Source organism: Astatotilapia calliptera, chromosome 16 (assembly GCF_900246225.1).
Source record: "Astatotilapia calliptera chromosome 16, fAstCal1.2, whole genome shotgun sequence".
In the NCBI taxonomy this organism is placed as follows: Eukaryota; Metazoa; Chordata; class Actinopteri; order Cichliformes; family Cichlidae; genus Astatotilapia; species Astatotilapia calliptera.
The window spans coordinates 20449563-20463236 of NC_039317.1; the positions used below are offsets into that span (position 1 = coordinate 20449563).

A 13674-nucleotide genomic window follows, 5' to 3' on the forward strand; every position below is an offset into this window, starting at 1 on the left:
AAAAAGTACTTTACACTCACATATCCTCTTTTGTCAAGCCAAGCAGAAGCCTACAAACTCGGTCACTCAGTTTATGGCATAAACTGAGTGCAGACGAGCTGAAAAGTTGTCTAGATTCTGGGTTTACATTCATGTGCAGGCCACTGTAAATGTTTCTTGAGCTGATGTCACTGCTTTTTCAGTAAAATAGAATTTTGAAGGAGAAAGTTAAGAAAAACAGCTGTCACACAGCAAAAAGACATGGGGATTGAATGTCTTGGTCAGCAAGGTCTTTTCTGTGTGGTGCTTGCATGTTAGCTTAATTGGCTATTCTCAGTGGACTGTGGATGTATGAGCATTGGCAACCTGTCCAGAGTGTACCCTGCCTCTCGCCCTGCATTTTCACCATCACTTGAATCTATTAGTCTTTTTAACGCAATGGACAGATGTCCGAAGTGATTCTTAAGGACTTAGCATACCTATAGGATTATTTTTTCCAGTTGCTCAAGCTATATGAATCTACTCAAGCTGCCGTTGATCCATACGGTACAAGAAAACTAACAGAAGAGTCAGGGAGGTCAGTCAAATGCAGCTTGCACAGACCCACTAACCCAAGAAAATGTAAAAAATATAAGAAACGCTGTATGGTTATGTCTGTGAAGATTCTCAGTCATCCAGGTCATCGTAGTCAAAGGAGCTTGCAAAGAAAAGCGTCTGGACTTCTTTAAGTTGCTTGAAGCTGTATGGTTATATATCGAATCTAATTATATGACTTTTGATTGATTTTTGTGTGCCTGTATGAAATATTTAAGCTCATGGTACATGGTGTTTCTGTATAACACGGTGTTTAACATAACTGTTGAAGTTTTACATAAGTTTTACATGTATAATATTTTACACATTAATAAGGTAAGTGCATTTTGTCGGCAAAATTATATGTTTGTTTGCTTGTTTGTTGGGTGGATTCTAGGAGACCACCAGATATCATGAATGCTAATTCTCCTCATTCAAAGAAAAACAGTTCTCCAGTTATAGAAATAAGTCTTTGTTTGTTTTTTCACTAAGGACTTGATGATTAAGATAGAATCCACTCTAATATCTGCCCATTCACTGTAAGGAGTTGCCTAGCTGTAGCCATATTTAGCATAATTCCCCTACCAGCGGTGGGGGTTCGGGTGATGAGACAGTACAGTAGATAGCCTCGGGTTAAAATGTCGCATGTGTTATAAAAAGTAATGATATATGTTAATTAGTGGGCTGCTCAACAAAGCACATAAACATATTTCACAAGCGGTTAGACTCTTTTTGAAATGTTTGCAAATGCTAAGGAACATTAATTCATTAATCAGCGGTCGCTGAGTTAGCTTACATATTCAAATCGGTGAAGTGGAAAAAAGCGCTAAGTAGATGTTGGACAGCAAACATTACAGCAGTCTAGAGTATCAAACATGTATAAACGGTTATTTAAGAGTTCAAAACAGCATGTCAGTTGCCAGTGTTAATATGTGTGCGTTTCAATTTTTATCAAACTGCTGTTAACTATCACCCTCCACTAAAAACTCTCCTGTCATTATGTGGACCCCCCTCCCCCTCAACCACAAACACACACGCACGCACGCACCCATACACACAAGGCAGTATGTAAGCACATACTGTAGTGTATTCCAGCAATGCTCATTGTTGCTCCGCAAGGCTGGGACTTATCCATACGCGGGCTAAGCCCCCTGAGAGCAACGTCATTCCCCTTGGCATATTAACCACTGTCCGCTGTGTGCGCTCAACACACCGCGACAGAGGACGTCAGGATCGCACCCAACCTCAACGCGAAATGCTTTGCGAACTAAACCTAACTCAAGCAATCCTCCCCGATTCCGCGCGTTTCGGAGATGAGCCATTTAGATGCTCAGTCATACAAGCGGGATAAATAACTCTACGGTAAAGTAGAAAGGTAATTTAAAGTGGAAAGAGTGTTTGCGTGTAGCGAATTTGGTAAAAGAAACCCCATAAACAGCGAACCTTTGCAACTTGGGGATTTACTGTGGAGGCACTTTTTACTGAAGATCTCGGGATATTCTTTGTCTAAATATGCCTATAAGAAGAGGTCACGTTGCACCACAGAACACATTCCTTGGAATAATAATTCGGAAATTCGAGGGACAGAGTAAGTATTTTGTTGATGTACAAATTCTGCTACCAGATGAAGAAATAGCACAAAGTAAACGTTATTGACAGAATAAGATATGTATATACATGTGTGTGTGTGTGTGTGTGTGTGTGTGTGTGTGTGTGTGTGTGTGTGTGTGTGTAACTTTATGTTAAGATATTTCTTAAACAAAAGGATAAAACTGAAATGTTAGATTCTTGTTTTATTATTATTATTATTGTTATTATTATTATATAGACTCGGTTTGTTTAGTAGTTGCCATGCACTTCACTTGATTGCTGACTGTTAATATATGTGAGCCATGGTTTACACTGAGATCACATCAGATCATATATATTTGTTCCCCTCTTTCATACAGACCGGAAATTTGTGATAGCTAACGCCAGGGTGGAGAACTGTGCAATCATCTACTGCAATGATGGCTTCTGTGAGATGACAGGCTTCTCAAGATCAGACATCATGCAGAAGCCATGCACGTGTGACTTCCTCCATGGTGACCTCACTGACAAAGAGGCCATCAACCAGGTGACACAGGCAGTGTTTGGGTCTGAGGAGCGCAAGGTGGAGATCACCTACTACCGCAAGGATGGTAAGTAACTGATCTGGTAAAACAGACGGGGGCTGGCACAGCATGCCCGTAAGCTGAGAGGTGTCTGGAGAGCACCTGGAGTTCTCCTCATTTCATGTTGTGTCAGTCAGTTGGTCACTAACCAACCAGAGGTGCATGTCCACAGTACCTCAGACAGAGGAAAACAGCAAGGCTAGTCTAGTCTAAAATTAGATCTTCCTGTAAGTTTATGCTGGTGTTATTTCATGTGTTCTGCAAAAAATAACTAGATGATGGTTATTAGAGATTTATGAAACGTGTTCTTACGAGAAACAAAAAATATTCTGATCATATAATACAACAGGAATGTTGTTGTTTTTTAATATTATTGGATTGTGTTTATTGTTTTGTTTTTTTCAAATAAAAACAGTGTTTCTGTAATATTGTTAGTCTTACATCTCAAATAATGCACTACACAAAGCAGCTCTGCAGGTGAATTTGTAGGACACAGGTCTTTCACATCAGCAGCTGTAAAGTTTATGTTTTGTCTTTTGAATCTTACCTTGCAGTAAATTCTTCGTCTACTTTACAAATTTCAAATATAGTAAAATACACTGATTGTGTGTTTGAATCTCTATGGTGCATTTATTGATGCGGTGGTTTGTACCAAAGGTTTTCAGTTGTTTCAGTAGACAGTGGATCAGTCCATTGACCTATAAAATTGCTGTACAGATTTGCTTGCAGTGAAAATGCTCTCCCTTAAGCGGTAGACTTTTGTCATTCATTTTTGGCCAGTCCTATTATGAATGGTGTACTGAGAGACAGCAATCCTGAGTCAGAGAGATTTAATACGACGTTACCACTCAGTGGCATAAATCCGCAGATTGACCACCTCCTGCCATGCTCTCACATGAGGCTTTTTTTTTATGGTCAGCGTGACATATCTGTACACAGTTAATCCCAAAGGTACTACTCTTGTGGAGCTGCACATTTTGATCATGCTTTATTGTTTTCATTTAGCACCCGTGTTTGTGCCATGTGAGACCTCTTCTGGTGAGACATTGTTGCTTTGCACTAATATTCTTTAGCATTTGATCACTTTAAATCATGGGCAAACAGCAGTTTTATATATGTGGATTCTAAAATAGAAGAAAAGTGTTAATATTTTATTTAATCCTAGGAGCCTAATTTTTAATCATGAGTTTAATTAGATTCTGTGCCATGGATACATGCTTAATCTTCCATCAGTAACCATCAGGCATGTTTTGGGGTTTTTTTTGCTAATCATGATCCAGCTGCTGCACTGTTAAATAGATTGTTGCAGAAACCTGCAAGACAATTTCACACCAAACTCTAGGGTCTAACTGGAAGTGCTTGGTGTATGGCAAACAGGATTTTAAAGAAACTTCATTTAGGTTCCCATCTTCCCATATTGCATGCTTGTTCTGCACTCTGTTCTAAAAGTCGTGAGCATTCAATGCTTAAAGCATTGTGGATGAGAGTCTGAAAACCTTCCAACGTAATCGTTTGTCCCAGTCCTATCACAATCCTCCCTAGTGTGCATTACGAATCCAAAACATAACTCTTAATACTCCTCAGAGGAATTTATAGTTAGCATGTGTGCTCATGAATAAAGATGTCAGGGCTGACAGTGCAGTGACTGGGAATGAGCAGCTTTCAGAGTAGATGCATTACACGGGTATGGAGGACACCATTTGCCTGCTTTAAGGGAATAAAAGATTCATGCCATCCTTGAGAGAAGTAGCCCTATTGATTCAAGACAGCTGACAAATTGAAGTTGATGGGCAGAAAGTGGTTGCATTTCATGTCTCCAAACTGCATTTGAAGTTATCAGTCCTAATGCAAATCAGTTAATCCTTTGTATTAAAGCCCGAGCACACACTGTACATCACAAATTATGAAATAAACCAGTCTCAGCATCGGCAGGTTACCAATGTTCTGTTTCTCCCCTTTTTCATGCATATTTTTCTCCAAGTATTGGTTGATTTTTGATGTGTGCCTAAAATGCCAGAGGTTGAAGGAACTGAAGTGAGGCAGGTGTAGTTTGTTTTCCCCTTCCACCAATAACTGCGGTAAGAAAGTAAGGTTTGGATTTGAGGAAGCTGTGCGACATCAGGAGCAACAAAGCTTTATTTCTCTTTTCACTTAAAAAGCAAAAGTTAAGCAGCTTATGTGAATGCTTAGAAATTAAAAGTAGGGGAACAATAGCAACCATGGGAGCACAGCAAAGGCCTTTTGCACCAGACCATTTGCTTCTAATTTTTGTGCTTCCCCCTATGTGAAGAAGCATGACGTGCTGTTAGAAGAGATACCACATGTGCTGTGTTACACCAGCTATGATACATAATCAATGAGATAAATGCTTTCCCCTGAAGGCTTTGTAGAGCTATCCTATTCCACAGGGTGTAATAATACTTTGTACCTGAATGAGTATTAACAAAAGGAAGCTGACACCATGGAGCAGAGAGAAGTTAAATGGATAATGGCGACATAACAGCAGCAGCTTAGCTAACCATGCTGAATGATGTGGGACATGTGGTATGCTTGGGTGCAGAGTTTCATAGGTGGCACGCCACCAAGGGGACTGCAGGGCCATGTACCCCTGCTGAGGGTTTAGTGGCAGGGGAGTGAGGGGACAGGGAGTGCCTACAGTACATAAGGTGTGCTGCGAGACACTTGGATGACTTCTCTCTAAAATAGCACATCCATTTTTCATCACGCGAGCCTTCTTTGGTGTCTCGTAGTATGAGGTGAAGCAGATAAGGTTTTCTACATCTGGTTATTTTCATCCCGTGCAAGCAGATGATTTCAAGTCCGGTAAAATGTTTGTTAAAACATGCTGTAGCACGAGCTCCTTTCAAACTCAACAAATCGAGATAAGCTTAATTAATAACTGGAAATTGATAGTGATAGTTACTGACATAACCCTAACAATATTTGCATTAGATAGCAGTAGTAAATCATGGACTATTTTTAATGTCATGAGATTCTTGTAGTGGAGTGTGAAATCCAATGTTCCTCTCTATACCATCTGTATTTTTCTCCTAATTAGCTACCGTACGTTAACCTACATTATATACCCTTCAGTTCATTTAACCTGCCAGCATCTGTACCAAATTAAACATAATTAAAAGATCACAAAGCAAAATCTCACCAACTAATAAATATAAATTCAGTACGGCGTGTGCTGGAGCTGCTAGTTATCCCTGATGGCTCTGAAGACACTGATTGAAGATGAAATTAGGCCAGTCTATGTAGCTTACAGCGCTCTCATTGAGGCGAGATATTGCCACAGGGTCTAAGGACTCTAAACAACGGGTTAGCTTGCATGGCCTCTCTCTACATACACCAGTCCTGATGGGCTATGCCCCAGTAATGTTGTATATTGGCTTAAGCAGAATAGCCCTAAAAGAGGAACATGTCAGATTTCATTATACAAGACTCACTAGTAGTTGTGGGGCTGTGTTTAAAAGCTACAGTACAGTTGTGTAGAACATGGTTGGAAGGATACAAATAGAAAAATCTGCATTCAACAATGTTACTCATGCTTCTTCCCAAAGCAGATCAACTTACATAAGAGAATATGAATCCTTAATAAACACTACTGTGTACAAATATGAACACAGCTATGTGCATTTATGCGTCTTTAAGACATCTTAAAGTTGCACCACAGCTTTTTTTTCTTTGTTGCTCATCATTCCAATTGTGTTGAAAGGATCACTTGATTAAGCAGCAATGTTTTAATAATTGATGATGGAAACAGAATCTACAGTAATGAAATTTCCATCATGTATAGGGAGCTAGTCTTAATACAGTGTCCAGTCTTTCAAGCAGGTGTAAATAGCGTCTCTTGGCTCACAGGGAAAACAGTTTATATAAAGATCTCAAAATGAATGCACATTCAGTAAAAAAAAAAAAAAGAGTTTGCTTGTCAAAGATGTTAAATATGTTGATAAGCATTAAACACTTAAAAGGACTGTGACTTAAAACAATTGCATGAAAATGGACTAAATATATATAGAAGTAATAAAACACCCTTATTATTCCATCAACACTAAAAGCCTTTACTGACGTACATTGTGTGATATAAAAATTATCCAAAAAAAGTCAAAATTATTCAAGTATTTCCACAGTTTTTGAGCAGCATGACACATTCGCAATTTTTAACACCTAGAGTACTCCAAGTTCTACAGACATTAACAATTTCCAGGGACGCAGATGGCACGCTTAAACATGTGGAGCTTTCTTCTTTCTTCTTTCGGTATTGAGCAAAATGTGTAATGTATTTTAGAGTTACAGTGGCATTCTAGTCATGTAATACTGATATCAGTAGATATACTGTGGATGGCTGCATACACTAGTTTCATTAACTGACTCAAATTGGCTTTCTTTCCCACCTGTTTGGACTCAGTAATGTCAAAATGTATGTTTTTATCAGTGTGTTTAGAACCTTTGCTGCAGGACAAGTTACAGTCATTTGCATTCAATTGACTTTAATTATATTTTACACATACCTAGTGGAAGAAATTAAGTCATGAGACACTCTGCACACTGCCATGATAACATTTGGTGAGGCATACATCAGGGCAGGGCTTAACCACGACTTTATTCAGGAGGTCTGCTGAGCATGAGGGTGCATCTACTCTTGGCTGCACAAAACACACACAACACACACACACATATTGGCTTTCCTTGTCCCAGTGCTATCCAGTTGCCATGGTTACCATGGGTCATTAAGGGTGCAAACCCTTACTTGTTTGCATCCTTCATAATTTCTAAAGCTTTGAGTGTTCCAAGGCACAAAATAATTGTGAAATGAATTAAATGTGAAACTGAAAGGGCCTTTCATAGTGCTGGTCATTTGGGCAAATTGAGTAATCAAGCACGTTGGTCTTTGGTAAGAGAATATACCACCAGTATTTTGAAGAAAGCTTCAGAAGCTCTCTGCAGAGAGAACAAAACCTGCAGCACAACCCTTTGGCAGCAGTCCATAAATCAGGACATAGAGATAGACAGAAGTAAAATCTATGAGAGGCTTCTTGGCTTTTGCAAAAAATTGCTTTTAAAGAACTGTGAAAGTCTAAAAATTGAATTATTTAGTCAGAACTGCAAGCAGTTTGTCTGGTGAAAACTCGCATCTGGCTAATACTATTCCCCCAGCAAAGCATGGTGGTGGCAGTATTCTTTAGAGGTGCAGGGTCAGGGACATGGAGCCTGGGTTGAGAGAAGAGTGAACACAACCAAAATTCAGAGTGGCTGGAACAAAAAAGGCCTTGGAGTTGAAATAGGGAGCGAGAATGAGGTTCAAGTTCAAGTTCAACTTTATTGTCACTTCAACCATATACAGTTTAAAAATACACAGTGAGGCGAAACAACGTTCCTCCAGGAACCAAGGTGCTACAAGACAAGACAGGTGAGGATTCAGATTCAGGACCACAGTGAACAAAACATAAAAACACATTAATTCTGCAATGGGTTTGAAAAGTCTCTGGCTGTCCTTGAGTGGACCTGTAAAAGCTCAGGCCTTAATTGCATAAAACATCAGTAAACAGACAAAAAGATGATATTTTATTGATTCTCCTAATAGAGTTTAACAAAATCCTTTTGAAAGAATTTATTTTTTTTTTCAGAAGGGCTATAGCTTTTACAAGGCAGTCACTTTATTATTTATTTATTAAAGCAAAAGTGTTTGCTCTGAACTATTTGCAGACATGTTCAGCTCAGGGGCTTCACGAATTTCATTTTGTGTTAAACCTCAGTTTTGTTTCTGACTTGTCGCATTTGTTTATGCAATGTATACTTTGTGCACTATATGCATTCTTCATTTGATTGATAAAAGTTGCAGCTGCTTGAAATAATCTCATTTTTAAGTGTCGCCTGACTGCATCTAAAGGCAAAAATGCTAATCCAAGACACGACAATAGAAAAGTATAAAAACATATACATCGGTAAGACTTGATGGGGCTCACACAGCTTTGATACTCAGTACACCTTGTTTTTAATGTCACTGAGCTTCTTACTCTACTGTTATATATTAATACTGCTTTTTTCTGTTATTTCCTTTCACTCTCTCCTAACTCTGTGATCCAAACATAAATGCTTGTAAATAGGTTAAGTTAGAAATCTGAAAACCTTTCTTGATGAGTTTGAAAAATACCTTAGCTTCATAAAAATTGTCTGGCAGTTTTATTCTAATGATACTTCAGCTGTGAAGTGATGTCTGCCAAGGCAATTTGTTACCCAGCAGGGGGTGGTGTCACATATAATGGGATCTTTTCATCTGAATTTCATTTTTATTCACATATTTTATGGCTTGCCTTTACTGTAACATTTAAATAACAAGCGCACATCCTCAGATAATAAGATTTGATTGAGGTCCGCTATTGTCTAAGTCCCCACTTAATTAACATGTTGGATATTCTAGAATATTAATTTGGTGATAAGCTAAAAAAACTGCTAAATTGATTTATGATTTAACAGTAACAGTTAGTTACAAATAAATTATAACTAATTTTAATTACAATTAATTCAGATTTGTGCCCCTGCAGTAATGTTTACTAAAATACCTTCAGTAGACTTAAACTGTGAATGACACTTTTGTTTTTTCTGGTAACAAATAACTCAACTGATCACATGGCACACTGCCATTGGGGTTTTTTTGGTCAGAGAAACAAGAACTCCCTGTTCTTCTGACTGAATATGCTTGTTGTTTAACAGGAAGAAGCACTGTGTCCTTTGTTTGGTTCCAAAACAATTAAAATGAAAACGTGAATAAGAGCGTATTATGAGATTAAACTTGGTAACACACTGTCCGTGCTGATTCAACTCAAGAGTTAGAAGAAGCTTTGCTTTCATCCGTTTCGGTAAAGGTGACATTCAGCAGGAGACCAGATGAGAAGGGACCCCCATGGCTTAGCCTTTAAACATGACTATTGTTTCCCATCTGGTCAGGTAAAGCCCAGCCCAGAAATATTTTTTGCTGAATTTACAGTTTCATCCTGGCTGATCACGGAGCCTTCTCTGAAAAACAGACTACACCACTATTTCCACTATCAGCTATTAGTAGTAACTACTACTAATATAAATATTTAGGTATTCTTATTATTCAGGCTAGATTTTACAGCATTTAAGCTTAGCATTTAATTATTTTTTGCTGGTTAGTTATGCAGTTACATCACTCTTCTGTTAATTAGCTATAATGTAAATATAAATGTGCCTAACAGAATGAACACAATGTGTCTTTAACCATGCAAACCATATGGTGTTTGTTTATTTATTTATTTATACTAGTGCATGCTAGTAGTTTTCCTTGTTCATGCTGTCGGCAAACTGATATGCTTATCACAATAAAAAAAATTTAAAAGAAAGAAAGAAAGGTAGTTAGTGTTCATATGCCAAAAATTGGTAATATTTAGCCTCAGTCACACAGGCCTAGACACCAATGGGCAAACCCCTGGGAAGCTCGGGTGTATTCAGTGTTTGCAAGTGGTTGGTAGAGGGTATTATCTGTTGCTAGGTGAAATAAAGTAGGCAGCTACACCAAAAACATTCATTGCAATTGCTTTGTACATTAGCACATTAACAATTAGCAATTGTAGTGGTCTTGATGCTTTTTCTGCAAACATTGGCCAAGTACTTACCAAGGGGGTAGTCTTCCATGCAAACTATCGCTAACTGTGCCAATCTGCTATAGTGATCAAAGTAATCGCAAGGAAGTTTTCATTGCAGCACTGTGTATCAATTTCACATAGTTACTGGCAGCATCTTCCCTTAACCCATTACGAGGTGGTTGCTCGACATGTATAATTCAGCTTTTGTGGATATAATTAGATATTATTGCTGTAAAATAATGACAGAAGGTATTGTCGGTGCACAAATGCTTAAAATGGGTCATTTTGGGCTGTCGGTGAGTGGTTGCTAGGCAATATGACGATGCCATAATATTTGATATAGATAAAAATCCTTGGATGTATCCTTTATGCCAATTTTGTTTATTTGATTATCTAGGAAGAGTTTGCGGACAAAAAAAACACATAATCACACAGAAAGACAGAGATTAAATTAACTGGGTGACCTGATGGCTAAATAGTTCAGGCACATAGCACATGGGTGAAAACTGACCATTTCATTCCCCTTCTCTCTTTCCTCTGTCTTCTTTCCTGTTAATCTCTACTAGAGCTGTCAAATTAAATGAAAATTTAAAGTAAAATTTACAGAAGTCTATTCACGGCTGAGCAATAGAGCAAGGATGGTATCCACATCTGTTCAAGTAAGGAAGAGAAATGAGGAAGTCTTGGCCATATTTTTTCATTCGTCCATGCTAATAAACCACTTTGTCCCTTGTTCTTTGTCTAGGATATATCTTGAAATAACTACAACTAACAGTCTACACTCTACCTTACATATTCTTTATCTTATACTCACCTGCTCTGTACCAGGGTGGATCTTTTTACTTGACAAACTGGTCTACATACTTGATCCGAGTATAATTAAAAGTGAGTCTTAACAAAAACTGCTTTTTTTATGTCCATAACACACATCAGAACTGTGACTACAGTTTTCCCACCTTTCTTCTTACTGGTGAACTTTGTTGCACTGTTTTTGTATCCTGTAAGCTCACAATTTTTTACTCTTATTCTGTTTATCAGACAATCAGTTCTGAATAACTCTCATCCACTTACTTTCCCTCCCTGAACAAATGAACAGTGTTAACTCAAAGAGATCAAAGTCAATACCAAAGTGCTCCCTTTTACAGAAAGGACAATGCAGAATTAGGTGAAGGATTTCTGGGAAATGCAGGAAAAGTGCTTTTTATGAACAGGGGATTTAAATTGGGCAAGGACTCGAGGTTGCCCTGCTCTCTAAGCGCCACTTTCGACTTTATAACGTAACATGACCAGGAAGCCTTTACACGAGATGAGATTGCACACAGCACACCTTCTGCTCTTAGTAACACATCACATATGTAACTGTGTTTTGTTCCATTTACTCCATTAATTCACTCAGTACCTGTGAAACACTGAATTCCACTATTCTCTAACACCAGCTGGTGCATTTTCAATGTTTTCCATTTCATTTAGATTACATTATCATCACTTCTGGGGTTTCTGATGCTGAAATCTGTCCAAGAGAACTGTGGCATGTAGAGACAGACCAAGCTTGTTATATTTAGTCAGACAGCAAGTCTACTGCTAATGAATGCTGCTGGCAGGGTGTCTGTGAGCCCTGAGGAAATTGCAGCGAACACTGGTAATATGTGTCCTCTGTGAGTATGAGCACAACACAAACAGACAGACAAAATGACGGACAGATCCACACAGAGAGACAAAGGTGTAATTTTACTATGAAACAATTTGATTTTATAGCTCAGTTCAAAATGATGAATATATCTACACGTGTTAATTTTTTATTTTTATTTTTTTAAAAGGTTCAAATGGGGCTGTTTTTTTTTACTGGTTTTTATAATGTAATAATAACTGGAGTAGTTTCAGAGCAAACATTTTTCCTCATACGAGAAAAGGCCACTGATACTATATGTCCCCCAACTGTAAGTAGCTGTTGTGTTATTGCTTCAAGTCCAGTGGGTAGAGAGTTTTATTGGTGAGCACTTATGCCCACAAGCAAGAGTAGATTTTGCTAACGCAGCTTTAACCAGTGCAGTTGAGAAATTGTGATCTCGCTGGATTTTCTGCTCCGCTGCCTCACACAACGGATATTTTTAGTGATTATTTCTATGTGCACACTGCAGTTTCTGTGTTGGCTGTAATCTGTCTTGCTTGTTTGATCTGTTACACTAAATCGTGCTGTCTCAGCCATCGTATTGAAACTTGGTTATTTTATGTAATATATTTCTCATTAAAATATGCATGCAATATATGCATAAGAACAACAACATACAGACATGAACCAATCTAACCTCTGGATGTTTTTATTTTATCTCATCTATTTCATCTATTCTGGCATACAGCCATTGACCTTTAATATTAACGTCTTCTCTGTTTTTCCAAAGGTGTCGTAAGTCATTTTTACAGTTCTTTATAGTCCTCTCACAAGGACTTTTAACTGGCACGTTGTATGTTCAACTCTCTGACACTGATTCTTTGTTTCTCTTTCAGGGTCTGACTTTCAGTGTAACACTCATATAATCCCAGTGAAGAATGAAGAGGGCGTGGTGATGATGTTTATCTTAAATTTTGAGTATGTTGTGGATGAGGGAAGTGACAACTCCACAGAGAAGATAAGCCCCACATCCCCTACAAAGTCTGATCAAAGTAAGTATGTTAAATACTACTGGAATAATTAGTGATATAGCATGACATACCTCCCTAATGACACCAGTATCTAACAAATACTGTGGAGCTGTTTAACTTTGCTGCCATACAAACATCTGTGACAAAATTTCTGCATACCCGAATGAGTAACTGGTGCATTGCAGGATAAACATTTTAAAAAAAAAATATCAAGAACTCCTGCATGTTTTCTCACTTTCTTATTTCAGTCCATCTGACCTTCATCAGGTATACAAGCAACATATGGACTAAACAAGCATGCACACATGGGAAATTCCTTAGTCATTCCAACATGCAATCAGGGAACTGTATGATCACATAAAACCAGGACAAACAGATTCAGGGATAGCTTCTTTCCCAGAGCTATCACCGTAGTAAATAAGCACAAAAACAATTGAACCTGCTTAGCTATACCATACCGTCACTGCCATTATATTATGCTGCTATTCATACTGTCATTATATTAATGCTGCTATCCTGTATATATCAGACTTACTATTGTTTGAGTACTTGCGATTGTTTTATTGTACTTTTTATATTTTACATTTAGATTTATTATTGAATCTTGCACCAAGGGAGTGGCACTCCAATTTCGTTGTACTCTGTACAATGACAATAAAGGCTATTCTATTCTATTCTATTCTATTCTATTAATCTGAAAAATGAACACTTTG

At 38.0% G+C, this 13674-nt stretch overlaps 1 protein-coding gene across 2 annotated transcripts in view; it reads left to right on the forward strand.

Moving 5' to 3' along the window:
• Positions 1 to 1637: 1637 nt before the first annotated feature.
• Positions 1638 to 13674, forward strand: part of kcnh7 (potassium voltage-gated channel subfamily H member 7) — a 42301-nt gene continuing 30264 nt past the window's right edge. For both annotated transcript variants that reach the window (XM_026144482.1, XM_026144483.1), the window contains exons 1-3: positions 1638 to 2140; positions 2502 to 2732; positions 12827 to 12982. In XM_026144482.1, the coding sequence (XP_026000267.1) occupies positions 2065 to 2140; positions 2502 to 2732; positions 12827 to 12982 (463 nt within the window). In that variant the 5' untranslated portion in view covers positions 1638 to 2064. The remainder of the gene's footprint in view (positions 2141 to 2501; positions 2733 to 12826; positions 12983 to 13674) is intronic.